This window comes from Myxocyprinus asiaticus, chromosome 24 (genome assembly GCF_019703515.2).
Source record: "Myxocyprinus asiaticus isolate MX2 ecotype Aquarium Trade chromosome 24, UBuf_Myxa_2, whole genome shotgun sequence".
Classification (NCBI taxonomy): Eukaryota; Metazoa; Chordata; class Actinopteri; order Cypriniformes; family Catostomidae; genus Myxocyprinus; species Myxocyprinus asiaticus.
In genome coordinates, this window is record NC_059367.1 from 3,645,164 (window position 1) to 3,670,598 (window position 25,435).

General features: G+C 34.3%; 1 protein-coding gene across 7 annotated transcripts in view; it reads left to right on the forward strand.

The window, feature by feature from the left end:
• LOC127414519 (citron Rho-interacting kinase-like) overlaps nt 1-25,435 on the forward strand; it is a 93,680-nt gene that overhangs the window by 18,951 nt on the left and 49,294 nt on the right. For all 7 annotated transcript variants that reach the window (XM_051652587.1, XM_051652588.1, XM_051652589.1 and 4 more), the window contains 12 exons: nt 6,394-6,564; nt 6,642-6,695; nt 8,548-8,601; nt 8,718-8,858; nt 9,630-9,755; nt 12,114-12,209; nt 12,422-12,538; nt 13,749-13,858; nt 14,135-14,309; nt 14,429-14,626; nt 15,624-15,677; nt 18,181-18,378. In XM_051652587.1, coding sequence (XP_051508547.1) covers nt 6,394-6,564; nt 6,642-6,695; nt 8,548-8,601; nt 8,718-8,858; nt 9,630-9,755; nt 12,114-12,209; nt 12,422-12,538; nt 13,749-13,858; nt 14,135-14,309; nt 14,429-14,626; nt 15,624-15,677; nt 18,181-18,378 — 1,494 coding nt within the window. The remainder of the gene's footprint in view (nt 1-6,393; nt 6,565-6,641; nt 6,696-8,547; nt 8,602-8,717; nt 8,859-9,629; nt 9,756-12,113; nt 12,210-12,421; nt 12,539-13,748; nt 13,859-14,134; nt 14,310-14,428; nt 14,627-15,623; nt 15,678-18,180; nt 18,379-25,435) is intronic.

Sequence of the window (25,435 nt, forward strand, 5' to 3'; positions counted from 1 at the left end):
TAATTTACTCAGTGATTGATTGATAAACATCGGCAGATGATTTTTAAATAATGAGCATGAATTAAGACGCAACTTCTCGAAGTTTACAACACTGATAGTAACTACATGCAAATGCGCCGCTCACAGTCAGCACACTTAAACATTCCAAAAAGTTGCATCTCTCAATAGATCCCTTTAAAAGCACCACAGCTAAAAAAATATTAAACTCACTAGTTTGTTGTTGGATGATTAGTGAAACATCCTGTCCATTTGTAAAATGTTTACCTTTCTATTACTTCTGTCTTCATGTTTTACATCCGTCGTCTACAGTAACCCTTAGTCATTCAAATGCTTCCAAACAGCCGATTTAAATTGAAAGTTTGCCCAAAAATAAAAATTCACTCACTGCTTACTCACCCCCGAGTTGATATAAACCAATATGAATTTCTTTTTTTTCCTTAAAGGATTAGTTCACCCAAAAAGGAAATTCAGTCATTGTTTACTCACCCCTGTGTTGTTATAACCCAATATTACTTTCTTTTTCTTAACACAAAGGGAGGAAATTGTGAAAAAATAATGTCGTGCTCAGTGATATCATACAATGGCAGTTTATGGTGACCACCCCTTCATATATTTATGCATTTGGCAGACGCTTTTATCCAAAGCAGCTTACAGTGCCCTTATTACAGGGACAATCCCCCTGGAGCAACCTGGAGTTAAGTGCCTTGCTCAAGGACACAATGGTGATGGCTATGGGGATTGAACCAACAACTTTTGGCTTACCAGTTTAGTGCTTCAGTCCACTACGCCACCACCACTTCATGCTTCAAAAGAACACAAAAGTATAATTCAGAAGTCTAATAAATGATTCCATGAGACTCATGATTTTTATGAAAGCATACAATAAGATTTGGTGAGAAACAAACTGAAATCTAACGTGCTATTTACTGAAAATTTTCACTGACTGTTGATCTCCCGTGGACAGTCATGATAGGGCACGAGAGCAACAGTTCACGAAGCCCCCTCGCGACATTGGGGCGTTCAAGTGAAAACTAAATCTAAAATCTAAAAACAGGTCCGCTACAGCGATAGTGACAACAGAACATAACACAGCTGCACACAAAACATAGAACAGAACTTACTAAATATGTCTGAAGTTTGTAGTCGAAGAATTTATGCATTTCTATGCCCAGCCTTATTTTTTTGAACCAGAGTCCTCCATCAAACAGAGAGAGATGGAATAGGAGGGAATGTTTGTCACCTCTTCTCCATTCTGAACGGGTGAGAATTTGTGACAGACCTGAGGAGAGTAAGACCTCCGCAAAAACATTCAGTAGGTGTACCATTCTTGGCCAAAATTAAGTCGTTTTTAATCGGCTCATGAGATGCTGGCTTTAATATACTGTCATGAGAAAGTTTTTGGACCGGTGCCATGTCACAGTGGACGGAGTTACCCGCGTGAATCCGAAAATAGAAAACAATCGATTGGTATAATGTACCAAAGAAAACTCTGATTAACATAGAAAATATACATTTTATCACATGTTGTTTGCCATCAGGTTAGGTCACGGTGTGACTGTAGCTGCCTGTAGCCTCCTCTATGTTTCTGTTTGATTTCTGAGTACTCCGTTCAAAAAAATAAGGCTGGGCATAGAAATGCATACATTTTTCGACTACAAACTCAAACTTCAGACTCTTCTAGGGGTCTATATTTAAATATAATTTAACTATTTTTTATTATTTATTTTGAGGCACAATTTACAATCATAAGTTAGAATCAGTTAGTTGGAACAGTTCTGCCCATAGGAAAACTTTACTGCTCACAGGTTGTTCTTTCATAGCTCAGAAGACTTCATGGAAATCTTAGTTATGTGTCTTTGAAGTTTCAACTTTGTCTTAGATGTCTCTCCTAAAATTCTTAGGTGAAATTAAAATAAGCTGACATACAGTAAGAGTATAGAACTATGAAATGAAAATGGATGGCATATCTAGATCATTTGGTATTGGAAGAATTTGATTATACACTTGCAGTTATCATGGCAAATCTGAGCACAGTTTGAGGCATTGTTGAGATTTCTTTTAAAACTCTAGAGGAGACAGGTGAGATTATTGGGGTCCTTTTCTCAGGAGAAAAAAAAAATCTAAGCAGGAAACTCTATTTTTTTGTACAAATAATCTCATTGCTGTGTACGAGAAACAATTGAGATACTAAAGAGATCTCATTTGCAATTATTAGTTTTGGTGGGTGAACCTCACATTTAGAGTGATTTCAGTATGTTGGTAACAGCAGATTTTTTTCAGTTCCAGCCCCACTTTCCTACATTACGTCATTATTATGATTGATGTTATTTGCGCAGGAGAGCAATTACCTCGTGATTGATAATTAACCAGTCACATTAGCGGAGAAGATTGACATACGAAGATTGTGTTGACTCACTATGGGTTGATTTTTTTACATTATTACTTTAATTTGGGAGGTAATTTCACGAAATGTCAAGCACTTCTTCTCTGTCCTTTATGTTTGGAACTTGTGTCTATTTTATGTGATTGAGAGAAATTACATAAGTTAGTTAAGCTATAAATATGAGAAGCCAAGCTGTATTGTGAATGTAGTCACGCTAAAGGGCATTGTTAAAATCAACCCAGAAAAACTACTTAATTAATATATAGAACACACATTTCTATATTTCTACATTTCCTGACATATAAGCATGCTTCTTCAACTTCAGGCACTTTCATGTCCCGGGGGTTGATTTTTATTGAAACAAACAGATTTCAACTTTTTTCTTTTTGTTATATGAAGGTCACATTAAAATGGACTTGGAAACTTTTTACCAGGCATTCATAATTTATTTTTGGTACTTTTCAAATGCCTTTTATTTATAGATTTTATTGTTTTAGCCTTGTCTCAGACCCAGACTTTCAATAATAAACTTTGAAAATCCATTATAAAATATTACATGTTTAAAATTATGATAAACTATTCCAAACAAGTATGAAATAAGCATGAACCATTGTAAAAAATGTGACTGTCCTACAGTTGTGGGGTCATTTCCACCACATTAAACAATTCTGCCCCTAATATAGTATATATATATATATATTAGACTTAGACATATATGTTATGTTTTATATATATATATATATAGATAGATAGATAGATAGATAGATATAGATATATAGATACGTATATATATATATATATATATATATATATATATATATATATATATATATATATATATATATAATGTATTTATTTTAAGTTATTGTACTTGTTTACAAAGTTCGTCAAAAGTGTCAGTGAAGAGCATCAAGGGAAATATCACCTGTGAGTAGAGTATTTTCATTGGACGTCATTTCCAATTAAGCTGTAATTTTGTCAAATTGTGCGAAATAACTTAATATGTCCTTTGCATGTGTTGGAATGGGAATTTTCTGAAAATTATAAATCTCCTATGATGAATGTAAATTGTTTGACATTGTTGGATAAATTAAATAAACTTGTGAAAGTGTGAAAAATGTTTTAACTGGATTTTACTTTCTAAAAATTCACAAGGCTAAAATTCCCCAAAGTTAAAGAAACACCCATAAATGTAGGTATAGATAGTTTAATAGTTCGTCTCTATGGGTGCTGTGCAGTTATATATTGTATGTTATGTTATGTTAAGTTATGTTATGTTATGTTATGTTATGTTATGTTATGTTATGTTATGTTATGTTATGTTGTGTTATGTTGTATGTTATGTTGTATGTTATGTTAAATGTTATGTTACGTTTTGTTGCGTTGTGTTGTGTTATGTTATATGTTATGTTAAATGTTATGTTATGTTATGTTGTGTTGTGTTATGTTGTATGTTGTTAAATGTTATGTTATGTTATGCTGTGTTGTGTTGTGTTATGTTGTATGTTATGTTAAATGTTATGTTACGTTTTGTTGCGTTGTGTTGTGTTATGTTATATGTTATGTTAAATGTTATGTTATGTTATGTTGTGTTGTGTTATGTTGTATGTTGTTAAATGTTATGTTATGTTATGTTGTGTTGTGTTGTGTTATGTTGTATGTTATGTTAAATGTTATGTTACGTTTTGTTGCGTTGTGTTGTGTTATGTTATATGTTATGTTAAATGTTATGTTATGTTATGTTGTGTTGTGTTATGTTGTATGTTGTTAAATGTTATGTTATGTTATGTTATGTTGTGTTGTGTTATGTTGTATGTTATGTTAAATGTTATGTTACGTTTTGTTGCGTTGTGTTGTGTTATGTTATATGTTATGTTAAATGTTATGTTATGTTATGTTATGTTGTGTTGTGTTGTGTTGTGTTGTGTTATGTTATATGTTATGTTAAATGTTATGTTATTTTTTGTTGCGTTGTGTTGTGTTGTGTTATGTTATGTTAAATGTTATGTTGTGTTGTGTTGTGTTATGTTGTATGTTATGTTAAATGTTATGTTACGTTTTGTTGCGTTGTGTTGTGTTATGTTATATGTTATGTTAAATGTTATGTTATGTTATGTTGTGTTGTGTTATGTTGTATGTTGTTAAATGTTATGTTATGTTATGTTGTGTTGTGTTGTGTTATGTTGTATGTTATGTTAAATGTTATGTTACGTTTTGTTGCGTTGTGTTGTGTTATGTTATATGCTATGTTAAATGTTATGTTATGTTATGTTGTGTTGTGTTATGTTGTATGTTGTTAAATGTTATGTTATGTTATGTTGTGTTGTGTTATGTTGTATGTTATGTTAAATGTTATGTTACGTTTTGTTGCGTTGTGTTGTGTTATGTTATATGTTATGTTAAATGTTATGTTATGTTATGTTATGTTGTGTTGTGTTGTGTTGTGTTGTGTTATGTTATATGTTATGTTAAATGTTATGTTATTTTTTGTTGCGTTGTGTTGTGTTGTGTTATGTTATGTTAAATGTTATGTTGTGTTGTGGTGTGTTATGTTGTGTTATATGTTATGTTATGTTATGTTATGTTATGTTATGTTATATGTTATGTTATGTTATATGTTGTTATGTTATGTTATGTTATATGTTATGTTATGTTATATATGTTATGTTACATGTTATGTTATGTTATGTTATGTTATGTTATGTTATATGTTATGTTATGTTATATGTTGTTATGTTATGTTATGTTATATGTTATGTTATGTTATATATGTTATGTTACATGTTATGTTATGTTATGTTGTGTTCTGTTATATGTTGTTATGTAATATGTTATATGTTATATTATATGTTATGTTATGTTGTTATATGTTATGTTATATGTTATTTTATGTTATGTTATGTTATGTTATATGTTATATGTTATATGTTATGTTATGTTATGTTATGTTATATGTTATGTTATGTTATGTTATGTTATGTTATATGTTATATGTTATATGTTATGTTATGTTATGTTATATGTTATGTTATGTTATGTAATATGTTATATGTTATATGTTATATGTTATGTTGTTATATGTTATGTTATATGTTATGTTATGTTATATGTTATATGTTATATGTTATATGTTATGTTATGTTATGTTGTGTTCTGTTGTGTTATATGTTATGCATTCAGAACCGCAACTATCTGTTTCAATATTCTGATTTGCCCTCCATAGACTGAAATGAGAAAAATAATTGTAAAAATTCTTTGTAGCAACTGAAACAAAATCACGTCTTCTAATTTCATATGTACGTAACCTGCAATTATTCAATTTCAAAGGAGCATGTCCAACATGCTGTTCGACAAGCTTTAATAAACAGAGACACTTTTGATTCTATCTTGTATGCCTGTCTAGCAAAATTTCCTCATCTGCCTCAAGTGTAGTCTCAGACTATCATTTAATATCATTAAATGATGTTAGACGTCTTGTTAGGCAGTAGTGGCCTCGTCGGACATGTAGTAGATGAAATGTGTTTGCTGTATCTAATATCTGATGAACAGACTGGGGTAGATTGGCCCTCTGATTGGCACACTTGCTCGATACGCCCACTCTCTGCCCTTTCACCCACTCAGCACACTTAATTCTCCACTTTTCCGCTCTGCTTTTCATCGGCTGGGCTCTCTCGTTCTCGTGGTTACTCAGACTGTTTCCATCTCATCTGCATTATGCTTTCACAATGGCAAAATTGTGGGATAGTTCACCCAAAAATTAAAATGTCATGATTTGTGGAACACAAAAGGAGAAGATTTAATGACTATTCTGATCCATCTTTTCAGTTTGAAGATGATAGTGACTCACTTTAAAGCTTAAAAAACACATTCATGTAGTTTACACACACTGACCCTGTTTCTATTCTTGCTGTTAGAAATGGACATTGAGAACATGACTCCAGCATGTAGACAATGTACCATATTATTATTTTATGACCATCTCTGTCATCATCTTTTCATGTTCTCTGTAGGAGTACCACGCTCAGCTGGAGGAGATGCGGGTGTCTATTCGTCAACTGGAGGAGAATCTCTCCGCCGCTCGCCGCCGTAGTGACCTGTATGAATCTGAGCTGAAAGAGTCCCGTCAGACCAGCGAGGAACTGAAGAGGAAAGCGACAGAATATCAACAGAAGATTCAGAAGGTTTGTCCAAAAGTCTAGTGTCAGAGTTCAGCTGAAACACTGAATATGGTTTGGTCAGTCTATATTTTATTTTTCAGGCTAAAGAACAGGGAAAATCTGAGATGGAAGAACTTCTGTCCAAACTACAGAAGGTACAAACTACTGTAATCCCAAATCACTGTTACTACAATGAGAAGTCTTAAGACCAGGTGAAACCCTGGTTAAAAAGCAAACACTGTGGGTCACTAGGGCTGCACAATTTGGGCCAAAAAAGCATAATAGCGATAATTTTGTCATGTTTTGCGATTGCAGATTGCGAACTGTGAAATTATAAACATTTAGCATCTCATATTGCTGCTACTTAGACATCAAAAAGACCACAAAAATGCATACAATTACATTGAAACAGCAGCTCTAATATTCCAAAATGTGCAAAAACTACAAAATCGCAAGTAAATCCTTTTGTCTCCAAACTAAGTCATGTGTTACCCATGCTTTAGCGCTAATAGAAAGAGTCACACAGGTGTTCAAACTTGCGTTTATTGATTAGGAAATAAATTCACATACATAATTATATAATATTGACAGAATTAATGTAATAATAATAATATATTGGATATTCAAATTTTATTATACAATAGTAATATATTATGAATAACAATTATAAACCTTCTGACCTGTGAAGATCTAAAAGAAGACCTTAAGAGTTTCTTTTTTGGAACCCAATTAACTTGCTATTATTATTAATTTAATACTGAGCTATTATTATTAATTTAATATTACTACTACTGATTCTACTACTACTATAACCACTAATAAAAAGAATAATAATCATTCTTGTTATAGTTATTGTTATTTTTATTGTATTAATGTTATTTTATTAATAATATGCATTCATGTAGTTATTATTATAATTAGTATAACTGTGGTTGTTATATTGGATATTATAATTTTGTTATAATTTTGTTTTACAATAGTAATATATTTCAAACACTCACGCCTTTATTTAGGCAGAAAACTGAAATAAGGCCTTGGAATTATTATTATTATAATATATTTTTTTAACCCAATTAATTTGAATATTATTAAAAACTGCGATATTATTATTATTATTATTATAATTATTAATTAAATACTACTACTACTGATACTACTACTACTATAAATACTACTAAAAATAATAATTGTTGTTATGGTTACTTTTATTGTATTAATATTATTTTATTAATAATAATATGCATACATGTAGTTATTATTATAATTATTATTATTATATATTGTTATATTTTATATTATAATTTTTATTATAAATTAGTTTGACAATAGCATTATATTCTTAACACTCAGGCCTTTATTTTTGCGGAAAACTAAAATAAAATAAAAATTGGAACCCAATTAACTTGAATATTATTCATTAAATACTGCAATATTATTATTATAATATTATTATTATTCATTTAATACTACTGATACTGCTACAAAAAAAAATATTGTTATGGTTATTGTTTTTATTGTATTAATATTATTTTATTAATTATAATATGCATACATGTAATATTATTATTATTATTATTATTATTATTAATTAATAAATTAATACTACTACTACTGATACTACTACTACTAAGACTACTACTAAAAAAAAAGAATAATAATTCTTGTTATGGTTATTGTTTTTATTTTATTTATGTATTTTATTAATAATAATATGCATACATGCAATATTGTTATTATTATGTTATTAATATTATTATTAATTTAATACTACTACTACTATAACTACTACTAAAAAAATAATAATAATTGTTGTTATGGTTATTGTTATTTTTTGTATTAATATTATTTTATTAATCATAATATGCATACATGTAGTTATTATTATAATTATTATTGTTGTCATTATATTTGATATTATATTTATATTATAATTTTGTTTTACAGTAGTAAAATATTGAATTGCTAATGCTTGATGATATTAAGCCTCTTTATTTGTAAATGTCTCAGACCAATGCAGAGCAACAATCAAAGATTGAAGAACTTCAAGAGAAGCTCAGCAAGGTACTTCATAAACATTTACATTACATTTATTTATCCTGTTTGTTATGGATCACAGAAGTAGTTGGCACAGATATCAGGCATAAATGACCTATGTCCTCTAACTGTTTCTCTTCCAGGCTGTGATGGCGAGTACAGAAGCCACTGAACTGCTGCAGAATGTTCGTCAATCTAAAGAACGTTTGGAGCGAGACCTGGAGCGTCTACAGACCAAAGAGGACTCCACTGACAGTCTGCGCAGACGCTTACGAGAAACTGAGGTCAGATATGACTCAAATGCTCCATCGGGGGGCAAACGGTCCTAATGACCAATGATGTATATAAGTCTAAATATCTACCAAGTGCAAGAGTTGTGAAGTGATTTAGAACATCCATTCCTGGATCCACATGCTGTAAAAAAATTCCTATCAATGAACTAGATTCTAGGATTACGGGAATTAAACAACATAGTTATCAACCCATTTATCTCCGGGGTAGATTTATAGTTAGAGTTTGGGTTTGGATTGGGATGTATTGGTTGATAGTAATGTTGTTCCACAACAAACAATAGATGTTGATATTGGTATACTCAAACAAATGTTTTAGTCAACTTTTAAGATTTATGCATTTCAATTGTATGACAAACTTCCATCAGACTAAATTGAGAAATCTAAATAATATTATTCCGAAAATATTTACTTTGTATTACGTTGACAACATTTATTCTTTTCTACCCTCTGTTAGAGTAATGTTAGATGTATAAACCTCAATAAAAATTTCTTCAATTTAAATGAATATGGATTTGCAGTATATATATATATTGCATATATATATATATAAAATTGAATTTTATTGAATTACATTTATTTATTATTTTATTTTATTTTATTTTATTTTATTATTTTACATATATTTTCTCAGAATTTTCCCCAATTTTAAAATCCATGTTTTAAGGCATTGTTTGAACAATATATGTCTACCATGACAACATGGAAGTGCATCAAGAATGGAGAACATCATCAATCGTGTTTGTTTTCTGTGTAATGAAACAGGATGGAAAGAAGACTCTAGAGAACCAGGTGAAGCGGCTGGAGTTGGTGGAACGGAGAGAAACTAAACTGAAAGAAGATATCCAGACCAAGTCACAACAGATCCAACAGATGGCCGACAAAATCATGGTAAGGCTGAGATGTGAGCAAGCACAAAACTCCTGCTGATTTACACATACTATATATAAAACACAAACAAACACACAAACAAACATTATCAGGAATGCTGTTCCCTTCACAGATGTGCTAATGAAATTTGATTGCTACGCTCCAGAAATGTCTAAACACACTCAGTAGGCCTACTTAATTAAGACATGAAACACTTAGTCACAGGCGATATACCTTTTCAAACGTTCGTGATTACATTAAACACACAAACACACACACCCTTTCGGTCTTTATCTGTCTCTTCTAGCTTGGCAGTCTCACCCATTTCGTTTCTGAGCTCCCAGCATGCTCTCTGCCCCTGTCACGGCTCCAAAAGTGACAGATTGTGAGAGTGGATCATCTCTTTCTCTGGCCACGATCATGTGTGTCACAATGACTATGTGTTTTTAATCAGAGGATTCATGCATTACTGCTTTTTATGGTTCAGTCACGATTAACTGCTTGAAAATGAGAGTGTTTACACAGCACGATTAATTATATTGAATTTAATGTTTCTCTGATGTTTCATGTTTGTCTCATTTTCAGAAGAGATCTCAATGATCTCAAACATCTTTCATCCATTTCTCCCAAGACCAAATTATTTGTGATATGCTATCAACATTTATTTCATAGCTTTTATACATTTACTGTATGTCAACAATTGGCTGATTTGTATCTACTTTTATTTCTTCAAAGTTTTACATTTAACCCTTTAAGCTCAGATGGGCCCACCCACGAGAAAAAAAGAATAATCGTGAAAATATAAATAACTACTGTCTTGACCAACATAAAATAGGTATCGTTTAAATCTTATAAGCTCTTCTTTCCAATGCATGAAGGCATTATGACCAAAACTGAACAAGTGCTTTTTGAAATTTGCAGACAAATCAGAAGTGTTCAGTTTTGATAATTTGTAAAAGAAAAAAAATGCACTGTACATATTATTGCAATCAGTAAAAACATCAAACTCATCAAATAACCACGTGTCATATGTTGTTGGAAAAATATAGTGAGTAATAATTAAGTATATGTCTAACAATTATGTTGGTGTTGCTTATATGCCCGTTTTCGCTTATAACTTCACGAAAAAAAAAACAGAACAGAAAATATCACAAACCACACACATAAGGTAATCAGATACATAGATCATTAGATAATCCACATGAAGCACAATGTTACATATGACCACCAGGAGATGGCGCCAAGTAAATGACACAGACTCAATGATGACTCAAATGACACAGAATGAAACTCATTCTGTGAAATCTCATTACTAAAATCATGTCTACATTCTAGGTAAACCTTTAGTCATTGTTGTGTTTGAATGTGTAATTAGTTCTTATATACATATTTTTGTTTGGTGAGGCTTTTAGACACATGGAAATGTTTTTGGACACTACGATAAATTATTTTGTAATGCTATAACTTTTGATTGCTTTATTGTATCAACACAAAAGTTTTCACAGATACAGTTGACATGATTGGGAACAAAATAAAAGCAGTTTTTCTGAGCTACCTTATTTACACCAGAGATATATAATGTCAAATAAGAAAAATAAGAACAATATTTAATTTTTTGCAATTTTTCTTTTTTTTGGCTGAGAGATCAAAATCTTTATCATCAAAAAATGTGAAAAGTTTTTTTTACTATGACACCAAACACTTCCTCCTTGTTTGTTTGTTTTTGAAAAATAATATATATATATATATATATATATATATATATATATATATATATATATATATTTTTTTTTTCCCTCCCCTTTTCTCCCCAATTTGGAATGCCCAATTCCCAATGTCCTCGTGGTGGCGAAGTGACTCGCCTCAATCCGGGTGGTGGAGGATGAATCTCAGTTGCCTCCGCATCTGAGACTGTCAATCCGCGCATCTTATCGCGTGGCTTGTTGAGCATGTTACTGCGGAGACGTAGTGCATGTGGAGGCTCACGCTATTCTCCGCGGCATCCACGCACAACTCACCACGCGTCCCACCAAGAGCGAGAACCATATTATAGTGACCACGAGGAGATTAACCCAACGTGGCTGTACCCACCCTAGCAACTGGACCAACTGGTTGCTTAGGAAGCCTGACTGGAGTCAAGCCTGACTTGTGAAGATGTGGATGTCAGCGTCTTTACTTGCTGAGCTACCCAGGCCCCCAGAAAAATGAAATCTTTAAAAACGCCTTCGGAGCTTAAAGGGTTAAATGAAACAACATAGAATTCCATTCAATCTCTTGAACTATAAAGAGCAATCTCTGAGCAATATATTTTCATCTGGATTGTAATCAGAGTATTAAAACAGACGCGTGACTGGTTCTTCTGTTGTGGTCTGTATACAGGAACTAGAAGAGAACTTGCGTGACACCCAGGCCACAGCGCAGCGTATGGAAACACACTTGGAACAGAAGAAGCAGCTTTATGAAGACAAGATCAAGGTTGGGCTGAACACACACCCCTAGCCATGGCATGTCACAGCTGAAGGAGAATTGTACTTCCATTACTGAATTTGCCCAGAATATAGTCTGGATTAACATTCATTATTAATTTAATGGTGAATGAATAAAAGATCCTTACTTAAGTTGGCTTCAGATGAAAACCTTTAGAAGGCCTCGTCAGTATTAATTCTGTGCTTTTGTGTGATTTTTAGGTTTTGGAGACTCAGATGAAGGTCGATATGGCTGAAAAGGAGCTGCTGGAGTCCAAACACAACACGTATCAGGAGGAGTCCCGCAAGAAGGGCAAAGTCATCAGTGATCAGGCCGCGGTACAAGATGTTATTTGTTTATTCTGATGATCTTTTGCTTTTAAATTGGGAAAACAGAAAGCTCAGTATAATTTAAAATATTAAAGGTACACGAAGGAATTCTTGGCTTTCAATCAGCATCTGTGGTTGAATTATAAAATTGCAATTTAATTGCAGAGGAGCATTGTTGTGTTTTTTACATCAGTTGTGCTTCGACACTGATCTTCTGCGTGGTGAATCTGATGGTTTGGGTACATGCAGGATTGCCTGTGATCATATCAGAGAGGATCTGACTAGCAAGAGATACTGATTGTAAGAAGAAAATCATACAAGATAGAGTATATCCGAAAAATATGTCATTTGAGCAAATAAGTTGCATATCTGCCACCAGACCTTTTTTTCCTTTGTTTAAGAATGTGACGTAAACACGCAAGGACGAATGACAGAAGCCTGAAATTTCCTACCAAATCAAACCCGATATCTACTATGATAGTAATGTTAGATGTACTGTGTATTAGAATGGAACAGAAAATACTTTATTAATCCCAACAGTGGACATTTTTTTTGTTACATTTGCAAGTGTAAAACAGTAGCAAACAATAAAAACAAAAACATGGGGATAAAATAGAAAAATAATTAAAATAATAAAAATGAGAAAATAAAATTTAATTAAATAATAATTATAAAAATAATTATTAAATTATATATATATATATTAAATCTATGTATTATTTTACAAAATTATAATAAAGTAAAATTAAATATTCTGATATAAATAATATATAATATTAAATATATATATATATATATAAATGCAAAAGTGTAAAATGCAAAAGAGCAGGGCATTGTTTATGTACTGGCTCAATAATGCTATTTTGTTCATCTCTACAGGAAAATTTAAGAAGTCCTCTGTTGTTTACCTTTAAAGGAGTACTTCACCTCCTCAAAAATAATTTACTCACCGTCATGTTGTTCCAAACCCGAAAAACTTTCTTTCTCCTGTGAAAAACAAAAGGAGAAATGTTTAAGAATGTTCAAGCTGCTCTTTAATGCTCAGTGAAGCTCCAAAAAGGACAAAAACACAGCAAAAAAGCATTTTAGATTTATCATAATAGTAGTCCTTGTGCCTTTATGAAATAACCATGTAAATTCAAAGCAGTTTTGATCATAAAGGATCAACTGTAATTTATCAATGCTCTAATTTACACATAAATGGCTCTTTTTCATGTAGACCATCAACGCCATGGAGTCCAAGATGACCAGTCTGGAGCAGAGAATCGCTGAGCTTTCTGAGGCCAACAAACTGGCGGCTAACAGCAGCATTTACACACAGAAAAACATGTGAGTTTACAAACACGAATATATACAGTAAACACAATGCATTATATCAAAACTCCACTGAAATCTGGTCGAATGAAGCACACTCTAAGCCATTGTGAATGTGCTGCTGTTTTACAAAAGTAATAAGTCATTTAAGTCTGATTTTACCATGTTAACACTTTACATTGTGTCTCACAACATCCCTCAACCCCTGACATCTTGAGCTGGTATGACCTGGATTTTCCAGCAGGCTATTCCTCTACAAACCCACATGACAATTTTGTTTATGTTGTCCAGGAAAGCTCAAGAGGAGATGATATCTGAACTGAGGCAGCAGAAATTTTATCTGGAGTCTCAGGCCGGTAAACTGGAGGCCCAGAATGCAAAGCTGGAGGAACATCTGGAGAAGTTAACACAGCAGGAACAGACCAACAAGAGTAGAGTGATGGAACTGGAGGCCAGACTCAGAGAGGTAGGTATGGACCACACTGGAAATAAAAATGAAATGATGAAATGATGAAATGAAATGCAAAGATTCAAGAGATTTAACTTATGGTTCTCATGGGTGAGCTGCTCTGTGTTTCTCCACAGATGGGTCTGGAACATGAAGAACAGAAGCTGGAGATCAAGCGTCAGGTTTCGGAGCTCACGCTGTCCCTGCAGGAGAGAGAAGCTCAAATCAGCAGTCTGCAGGCGGCGCGACACGCCCTAGAGAGTCAACTTCAGCAGGCCAAAACTGAGCTGGAGGAGACGACCGCCGAGGCTGAGGAGGAGATCACTGTACTCCGGGTAAGGAGACCAGTATTTAGGAACTATCTTTACTAATTTTTTTGTAATTACGCGTTGCAGTAGCTCAGCTTTTGTCAAAGCAGTGTAGCTTTTCAGCAACAAGATCTTCATTTGCCAGCGCAAAGCACCAAAGGACTGGGCCAAGTGCAATTTAATTCCAAGGTTTTCCCGGTTATTGCACCCACCGTCTGTGTTCTATTATATGGTCTATTCCCTATCAGGCATTGATAACATTCATAAAAAGCTGGTAGTGTAAATGGGGTATATGCAATGAATTAAAAGAATTGAAATATGGACTTACGTGCTTTTGCACATTAAATGTGTCCTTGTTGAGTGTAGGCATATTTCTATGACAGTGACACGCTCCCTATAGGACTTATTGGATATAGGCTCCATATAATTATAAAGAACAGAAGTATAATTAATCATATTGATCTACTGACACACAAATCATGGCTAGAATTAACAGTGAGTGTCATGGACATAATTTAATGCTCCACTGTATTTTCATGAATTTTATTACCACCACAGAATACACCACAGAATACACCCACAGATAGTGCAAACACTCCCACTCAAGCCCACTTGCACATTGTGCTGGTACAAAAATAATTATTAGCGCTCCCACAAAGCACACGGTCGTCAAAGATGATATCTGCTGTATCATTTCATACCACCATTTTGCAAACACAACTCATCTCCTTCAATCATAATGAATAATCATGTGTTTGTGCATATTCTTCCTATGGTCCATTGTATTCCTCATCTCAACAGTGCTATAAACATCTTCCCACGCTTCTCTGCAGCTCCGAGCACTCAGTTTCAATGCATCCTCATGCTCAACAGCATGACATCATACCTGTCATACTTGAGTTCAGTTCACAATGGCTCTGCTATCTGCTCAAATGCACTCTACTGCAGAACTCAACGCAACCACTCTAGCAGAGTGCACACTACTTGCAAATATGCCAATTTTCTCTCATTTCTTTTTTTAAAGGCCCATCGGGACGAAATCCAACGCAAGTTTGATGCCCTGCGAGACAGCTGTGCGGTATGCAAACCAACTTCTTTTTAAATTTAACTATTATCAAACCCACTCCAGTTTGAACTGTCCAGAAAAAACAGGTGCTGTTTGCATAACCAGCATCTCTTTGTATCATCTGTCATTGTCTAATCCAGAAGTGCTGGGGCAGTACCATGGTATAGTGATGGTATCAGATTGTAATAACATGGTACTAGGTACTGTGTAGGTGACAAATAACATGGACAACATTTATTCATTTGGCAGATGCTTTTATCCAAAGCGACTTACAAAAGAGGAAAACATAAGCGAATCATCTTAAGGAGACAGTGGTATGAAAAGTGCCATATTACAAAGATTCACTAGCATCAAAATAGCATTCAAAACAGATAATAGTGCAACAAAAATTTTTTTTTTTCCATGACTGGTTAAGTGCTCATGGAAAAGATGTGTTTTTAGTCGTTTTTTGAAGACAGAGAGTGAGTCAGCTTCACGGATGGAGTTGGGAAGGTCATTCCACCAACGTGGTATGATGAAGCTGAAAGTCCGGGAAAGTATTTTGGTGAATCTTTTTGTTGGTACAACAAGGTGACGTTCCTTAGCTGACCGCAGGCTTCTAGTGGGCGCGTAGCTCTGCATAAATGATTTTAGGTATGCTGGAGCAGACCCAGTGACTGTTCTGTATGCCAGCATCAGAGCCTTGAATCTGATACGTGCATCAACCGGCAGCCAGTGGAGAGAGACAAGGAGTGGTGTAACATGCACTCTCTTTGGTTCATTAAAGACCAGACGTGCTGCTGCATTCTGGATCATTTGCAGGGGTCTAATTGCACATGCAGGGACGCCTGCAATGAGAGCGTTACAGTAGTCCAGTCTAGTTATGACAAGTGACTGGACAAGAAGTAGATGGTCATGAAGTGCTATTTTTTAAAATAATTTTATTATCTTCCCTGAGGTCCAATGATAATGTTATAAAAGATTTTTTGCACCGTCACAATTTAGTAATATATGATCATTTTCCACGCTGTTTTTGGCTCTCTGTCTGAAACGCTTGGTTCTGGCCTAAGCGCCTCCTTCAACATAAATGCCCACTGTTTTGACTGGCTAACATCATGCAGCCCCTCAAATACAGCAAACTCAATCGGAAGAGAATGAACCTCAACATTATAAAACAAAACTGCAGGGTTTACACATCCAACACATTGCATCTGAATATATTAAACTGTTCATCTCAAGCACAACTGTTGTCACTCAGCACCATAAACTATCAGACAGTCATGACATTTGAAATATACATGAATGAAACGGTTTACTTACGTTTTTGAAGTGTTTTTAACTGCCCCATCCTTCAATAACAGTTCCTTTGCAAAGCTTGAATCATATTATGGCGGTTCACAAAAAATCAACGCTGACATAAGCCAAAAAAACAAACACATCAAAGACCAAAGCACAGTGAAATGACGCACACACATACTGAAGGCGCACTGAGGTGCACATCGCCGAAATGGTCAAAGACGTCCATCATCAAAGACGTCCTTTGTTTACATACACCTACAATTAAAAACAGTGCAGATGGGTGAAATAACGTGTCCATGATGCATTTGTGCTCAAAGCAACAAGTCTCCACATAGGTTGTGAATATATATATATATATTAAGCATATTCGTACTAAAGTAATATTACAAATTAAACATTTTGGTGTGCTTCAGAAGAAGAAAAAATTCTCCCAAAATGTTTAAAGACAGGTGTACAGATACATTATTGATACAGTTGGTGAAGTGGAAAAACAATGTAAACAAAGGCAAAGCAAACAAGTAATGGGTGAAATGAAGTGTTTTTTGTTGTTTTTTTTGGTCAGTAGTTAAAGTGGGTCAATGTGTGTGTGTGTCGCTGTGCGACAAAAATAATGAGCACAGAAACTCCACACCACGAGAGTGTTTGGCACGCCAACACACTTGACCAGCACTGCAATTTCATACAGTAATGCGTCTCTGATGTTGTTCATTTGGAAGCTTTCAGGAGCATTGGAAATGTGTGATATGAGAAAACACGTCTAAAAAAAGGTTTTAGTCGAAGCATAGTCTCAGTTATCATAATTGATAAAGTTTAAAGTAATTCTGCATCCTGCTTTGTGCGATTTCACTCTATAATCTTTAAGACAATATCTCCAAACTCAAAAGGATTGAATCCCTAAACATAAACATAGCTACTTTTATTTTCTAGCCTATCTAAAAACAATTTATCTCACGGGGTATACAATTGTTTACAGTTGTTTACTCCCATACAGCGGTGAGATTAAATGGAGAGCAAAATGAGACTCTTCTTAGGCTTCTTGCTTAAGGCTTCTCAAGTTTTTTTTCCTGTGAAAAAGATGTACCATGGTATTCTTTAATTGTGCTTGAATTTTACATGGCATTTATATCAAAGTGCCATGCTGTTATCTTCTTATACTTCTGGTACAGTCTCAGTACTCTTTGTAAGGGTGATCATGTTTTGTACTGTATGTCATTTGTGTCTCTTTCACCTGCATCAGGTGATCACAGATCTAGAGGAGCAGTTGACGCAGCTGACGCAGGAAAACAGCGAGCTGAACCGGCAGAACTTCTACCTGTCTAAACAACTGGACGAGGCCACGGATGAGAATGAGGAGCGACTGCAACTCAAACAGGACCTGGAGCGTCTGCGCAGAGAGGTGGCCGACCGAGAGATGCACCTCAATAACCAGAAACAGGTACTGAAAGCACACAATGTTTTTTTCTGTGAAGATAATGGGATTTGCTTGTTAATCTCAGTAAATTTAAAGCAGAACTCAATTTGGCCCATTTATGAAGTGTTCAGGTTGTGGGGACATCTAAAATTAATTACTGACATGGTCAACTATATTTGTGCATCATTACAATGTGTCATGTATCAATTCTAAAGTAGAAAACATTGTCATATTTATTTGCTAATTTGAGTACATTTCACAGGTAAATCAAATACGTAAATTTACCTTAACTTTTCAAAGCTGGTGAATAATTAATGAGCTTGCATGGTTTCACTGTTTTTACATTTCTATACACTGTTTTTTTTTTTTTTTTTTTTTTTGCTGAATTTGCTGTTACATTTGGTATCTTATTGTTTTAAGAAGTCTGAAGTTCACTTTCCACTCAAAATGATCTGTTTATGACACAAAAATTCTGCTGATTGTTACCGTCATCATGTTTCGTGCACTAAGTATTGTTTCTAAAGCCAGGATTGCATGGTGACATTGTCTAATAGACTTCATAGCATGCATTATGCTTCCCTTTGGAAGGTTTATATATGTCATGTGATACATCAGATTTGCCATGTACATCAGATTTGTAAGTAAAAGTTACTTTATTAAATAAAATGTTTGTTAAATTTTTCTTACTAAGTTAAGTAGATTTTTACAAATTTTATGCCATTTAAATTTACTTAAACTGTGTGCAAAACCTCGCTGTATAAAAATAAGTAAATCTTGCTTGTCAGTTTTTCATTAAAGGGACAGTTCACCCAAAAATACTCACCCTCATGCCATCCGAGATGTGCATGACTTTCTTTCTTCAGCAGAGCACAAATGAAGATTTTTAGAAGAATATCTCCATTTGTAGGTCCATACAATGCAAGTAAATGGTGATCAGACCTTTGTAGCTCCAAAAATCACATAAAGGAAACATAAAAGTAATCCGTATGATTCCAGTGGTTAAATCTAAATCTTAAGAAGCGATATGATAGATGTGGGCGAGAAACAGATAAAAATGTAAGTCCTTTTTTTACTGTAAATCTCCACTTTCACTTTTACATCTGAAAGCCACATGCAGTGCCTGTTTAGTTTCACTTTCAGAAAGTGAAAGTGGAGATTCAGAGTAAAAAAAGGACATATATCATATCGCTTCTGAAGATATAGATTTAACCACTGGAATCATATAGATTACTTTTATGCTTCCTTTATGTGATTTTTTGAGCTACTAAGGTCTGATCACCATTCATTTGCATTGTAAGGACCTACAGAGCTGAAATTTCTTTCTGTGTCCTGCTGAATATAGAAAGTCATACACATCTGGGATAGCATGAGGGTGAGTAAATGATGAGAGAATTTTCATTTTTGGGTGCACTATCCCTTTAAGCAGTTTTCCTTGCACCGATGGCGGCTCCCCACAATGTAGGTGATTTGAGGTTTTACTAACCTTGTAAGGACATTTCTACCCTACAAAGCCAACGTGCAGGAACTACGGCAACACTTTAACTGGAAAAAAATGACTTGTCCAGCCAAATTTGAATTATAAAATAGTCTCTGTTCTCTGAATCTGTGCAGAGTAGATTCAAACCCATTTGTCACGGGTCACATCGTAGTCCAAAAGACCTGATCTCAGTCATAACATGCATATGCCACACTGAAGTCAAGCCCCCCACCACCACCACCACACAATATACACACAAACACAGTCACACACAAATCTCCCATCAGCCAGTGTATGAGTCACAGACACATGTTGTGGTGTGGGCTGAATTTAAGAGCTCACCGCTGGTAATGAGCACCATTAAACAGACCCTGTTCATTCTAAGAGGACGTTTCTCAGACATTAACATCCAGAAAATGGCTGTCGACAGATAAATGCACATCACAGTCATATAACAATTGAGAATTTTCACACATTAGGGGTATTTTCATGAGAAAAATAAATAAATAAAAAAGCCACAGAAAACTTTTGAAAACCATTTCAAACTTTTGAGAGTTCACTGTACTTCGAAAACATCCTGTATCTTTTAAAACTCAAAAGAGAGCATTTAGTGGAACTAATCTCCACAAACAACTCTTTCTGAACTTCAGCAAACTTTCTGACGTCAGAGTACGATGAATACTGTTATCCCTAAACAGCAGAAGAACTAATAAAAATGGCTGTATGTAGCACCTTCCGCTCTTCAGATCCTTCTGAAGAATCCCATCGTTAGAAACAAGCAGCTGAAGTTTATTTTTAACAAGATCCTTGATCATTCCAGTCTGATCTTAACTGTTTGATTCATTCATTCATTTCAGATTTGTTTTGTAAGGAGGGGGGGGACCAAACCATTTTGGGGATGGGGGGTCACGGGTGTCCTCTGTCCTTTAAAATAGTAAAAGCTGTAAATGCAGTCATTTTCTGAATAAAGGCTTTAAATGCGTTACAATTTTTTTAATGTGACCAAAATTTTAAATGATATGTATTTTTAAGTTCACACAGTTCAAGACAAACACTGTCTGCATTGCTAGCAATACGCCTGTTTCAGTCATCTTTTCTTTCTTTTTTGTGCTGTCTCAAAGAAAAGACTAATATAATTCGAATTTCTTTTCATCACTGATGCATCTGTAAAATGGCATGACATCAGCTGGCTAGCAAAAAGAAAATACACAAAATGATTTACTGTCCTCAAGTTGTCCCCCAACACAATCTTTTCTTCAAGAATCCTAACGCTGCTCTTTTCCATACAAAAACGGTTCATATTGACCACTGCTGTCAAGGTCCAAACAGGGGAGAAAAATCATCATTAAAAAACCATAAAAGTAGTCCTTACAACACTAAGTTTTTCTATGGCGCCAGAAAGCTTGGAATAAAGTGCAGAAGTCATATGGACTACTATTATGATGTCTTTATACTGAACCTTTAATAGTGCTTTATAGGATTTGTCCTTTTTGAAGCTCAACAGCACCTGCTCACTATAAACTGTTATTCTATGGAAAAGAGATGCTTAAAATATCTATTTTTATGTTCCAAGAAAAAGTAACAGCATATGGGTTTTGAACAACATAATGGTGAGTAAATGAGTGAGTAAAAGTACATTTAAAGGGACAATTTAGCCATATCTGATTATTGGGGGGGGGGGGGGGGGGGGCATGTTGAACAGCACAAGGTTTGACAGACTTTGCTGCATTTTACTTTTGTCATTATTGCATTCAGCCTGATCTCATGAAAATTACATGACCGTGGCGTAATTTTTGCTAAATAATATTACGTGCATTATGTATCGTGGCAGTTCTGAGATGAAATGTCCACTGTTTGGTGCTAAAAGTGAGTTAAATGTTCTCCCAAACAGATGAGGTTTTTAAAGTTAATGCTCTATCGAGTTTTAAATCAACAAAACTGACCTCCCTATCCTAAACCTTAAACCTAAACATAACTGATAGTGTCAGAAAAAGCAAATGTGAGATGAAAAACACAACCATGTCATTTTGTGGTGCTTCTACAACACTTTCAGCTCATGTGTTAACTCATGTGCTCTTCAGGACTCGTACCCGGTCTTTTACATCACAAGTGCAACGCTCTATCAGTTGAGCTACCGCACAATTTGATTATGCTTGAACAAGCTTGTAAATTTAGCTGGTTATGTAATGCAAATGTTAAGTCAAGTGCTATAGTAAAAGTGTTTAGATGTCATAAGATAGTACTGTGTGAGGAACAGGGTGAAAAGTAAGTGTTTATGAACTGATAATCTGCCGTTTTACTCGAGATTTGTGTGAAAGGAAATAAAAGTCATTGTTGTTGTAGCGCCTCTAGGAAACTGTGATACGTACAACGAGACACGTAAAAATCATTTTGCAACAATGTAGGTAAAGTAAGGTGATTCTGTGAGACCAGATTGAGTTCTTTTGGTGTTTAGGAATAATGTGATTTACACTACTTTCTCCTCATTACCTCACCATGACTGGATGGGTTTTATTTGTTACCTCTTTAAGAATTTTCACACTTTATGGTTTGAAATTTGATGACACAACAAATAACACAAAAATTACAGCTTTCCTCCTCGGTGCCAAAACAAAGCTGTTAATAAAGTGGAAAATGATGCTCACAGGTTTTATTGTTTTCAGTGATAGTGGAGCAGCAAGGCAGGAGGTGTGTGTGTGTGTGTGTGCGTGTGCGGTGATTTATGTGTGTGGGATGCAGTGTGTGATGTATTCAGTCCTTGTTGTTGTATAACAGCATCGAATGGTAATCATAGATGCTGGTAGGAGGCAAATATGTGTCATATTCACTCTCAGCTACCCTCTGCCCTGCCAGCGTTGGACTTCACAGGGGCAAAAGCACACAGGCTATATTTGGAGACTCGCTCTTTTTCTGAAATGTGGTGATATTCAGTCCTGCCACTGAAGTACACTTTCAAACACACATCTGCCAGATGCAAGAGCCCCCCGAGGCCCCTGCCTACTCTTTAAAATGAATTCTGATTGGCAGTGACTCTTAATCTGGACCTGTTAATGAAGGTCAAAAAGATAAATCTGTGGCTTCCTTTCACACTTATATTGAAATAATTCCAGCATTACGAGCCGTTCACACCATGCATGTGTAACGGTAGCCAGCCGGTGGAACCTTATTGCCCTGGCCTCAAGAGGCGCACTAGTGACTGACACTAGGGGCTTTATCCTCATCGTTAGCACGCCCGCCTCCCATGACGAAGTCCCTGGTTCGAATCACGCTTAGCGTGGGTTGACCAGGATAGGTTACACATGTTCTTATATTTAAAATGCCAGAAGGTCCACAGCAAAATGGGAAAAAACAGGTGTTTTCACATGTATTTTTAAAAGTTGAATTGTTTCAATTAAATTAAATCAATTAAAATGCAACACAGATGTCCTGTGTGAACGGCCCTTTATTTCAGCATTCTGTTTGCTGCTTTAGTACTGATAGTACTGGTTTGAAGCAGATACTGTATAATCAATAAGTTATCACTGAGCGCGTTTACATGCACGTTCTTACACCGATTATGCTTAATAAGCCAACAACGCGTGCGGTCATGTAAACGCAATAAACTGCGTTCCTTTATCAGCGTAAAGGCCATAAACAGCTTATGAATAACCCGATCGACACGGGTAGGTTTTTGCCCTTTACGCCAATTTCGCGTGGCATGTAAACACACAGTGTTCTTACCGGCTCATCCAATGTGCGCACGTGTTGAGCGCATGCCTCGTCACAGTTTGACGTCAAATGTAGAGAATAACACAATTATTTCAAATGTGATGTAAATGCGGATTTCTTGCCTTGTCAGATTTTTTATATAAGCTGATTTTGAGAGTAATCAGCATATTTGTGTGCATGTAAACGGGCTCAATGATGTGTTTAATGTCATTAGGGTTCCCATGGTCATGGAAAACCTGGAAAAATCAGGCAGATTTACATTTCCGGGCCTGGAAAAACATTAAAATTAATCAAATCTTAAAAAGTCTTAAAAAGAAAGTCTTAAAAAGAAAATAAATCAGTTATACTTCGCTATAAAATATTTAATTGGCTAGAAATTTGTAAAAATATTTATCCAGTAATCATTAACCACTGTAAAAGGCATGGAAATTAATTGGTCAAATAGTGTGGCAAGCCTATTTTATGCATTATTTGGATTAAAAACGGGTTAGTGGTTTTCTTTCAAATAAAACAACAAAAAACAAAAAATGTATGAAAATATGTTTTTGTTTTTTTTTATTATTATTTAGAATCTTGACACAATCTTGCAATTTGTTTTTAATAAATAATTAATATGCTATTAAAGGGATTATATAATTGGCAACAGGATTTTTTGCGCCTTTGAAATTAGAGTCGCATGTATTTTTTTAGCCATATGATGAACACTAGTATGAACACTATCAGTACACTGAGATTAATCATATAACCTATAAAGCCATGTGTATCTTTGTTCAAGCTGAAGAGCCAAACAACCTATGGTATGTAAGTTTCACAGGTTTATGGCACCATCTAGTGGTTATTTGTGAAAAAATTAGTTTCAATGTTTATATCGATCTATTTAAAATGGTGGCGGACTTGCGCGAAATGTGACTTATGTTGGGATAAATGACAGATCATGTTAATAAAGTAAAAGTGACAGTAATGATTATATTGTCAATGATATTTTAAAATGAGTATTAGCTGAATATATGCAACTTGTGCTTGGTTAAAATTTTGAACATTATTTTATTGAAAACCCCCCTTTGAAATCCATATATCAAATATGATACAACAGGCTTTTGAGGAATATCTGTCAATCACCATTACATTACATTCATGCCCACCACAAAAAAAAAAAAAAAAAAAAAAAGTTTTACAGTTTTGCTTTTTAAATGTCAATATAGTGTTTGGTGCATGAAATACATTTGATAAAAATTGTTTATTGAGAAAATTATATTTTATTCATATTGTATTTGATGTGCTTAATGTATACTGTAAAGGAATTGAATGAATGTTGTTATCTGGCAGACTTTTGAAGGAGCTTTTTAGAAAATTCACTTGACACTGTCTAAGAAAATTATTGATAAAACACAAAGTAGAGCGATATCACCCTTTAAATTATAACTAGAACATTAGACCTGTGATTTGAGGCTTCCATTGAGTTTTTAGGGTTTGGAAAAGACAGTGTCATATATTTTTTAGTGCAAATATTATTAGGTAATATTTACAGACCAAGGAGAGGCCAAACTCTCAAATATTTGGTATCCCTGAAAAGCCCAGGGAGTCCTCTGACTATACCCCAAGATTTACCAATGTAGCATGTATGGGCTAATAAAAACTTAAATAAAAAAATGTCGTACACAAAAATTAATTGCTGGGCCTCAGGAGGATAATGACCTTTAAAGCATAATATATCAAGTATGATACATAAAAAAAAACAAAAAAACATTTGCATTTTTTTTAAAGATTTTTTTAATAGTTTGTCTGATGGTACTAAATACAGTTTAATGTAAAAAATGTGAATTTTCTGACATTTCTTTCATATGTTAGGCTTTACAGGGTCATTTACATATTTAAGTCTTAAAGTTACAGTAACAA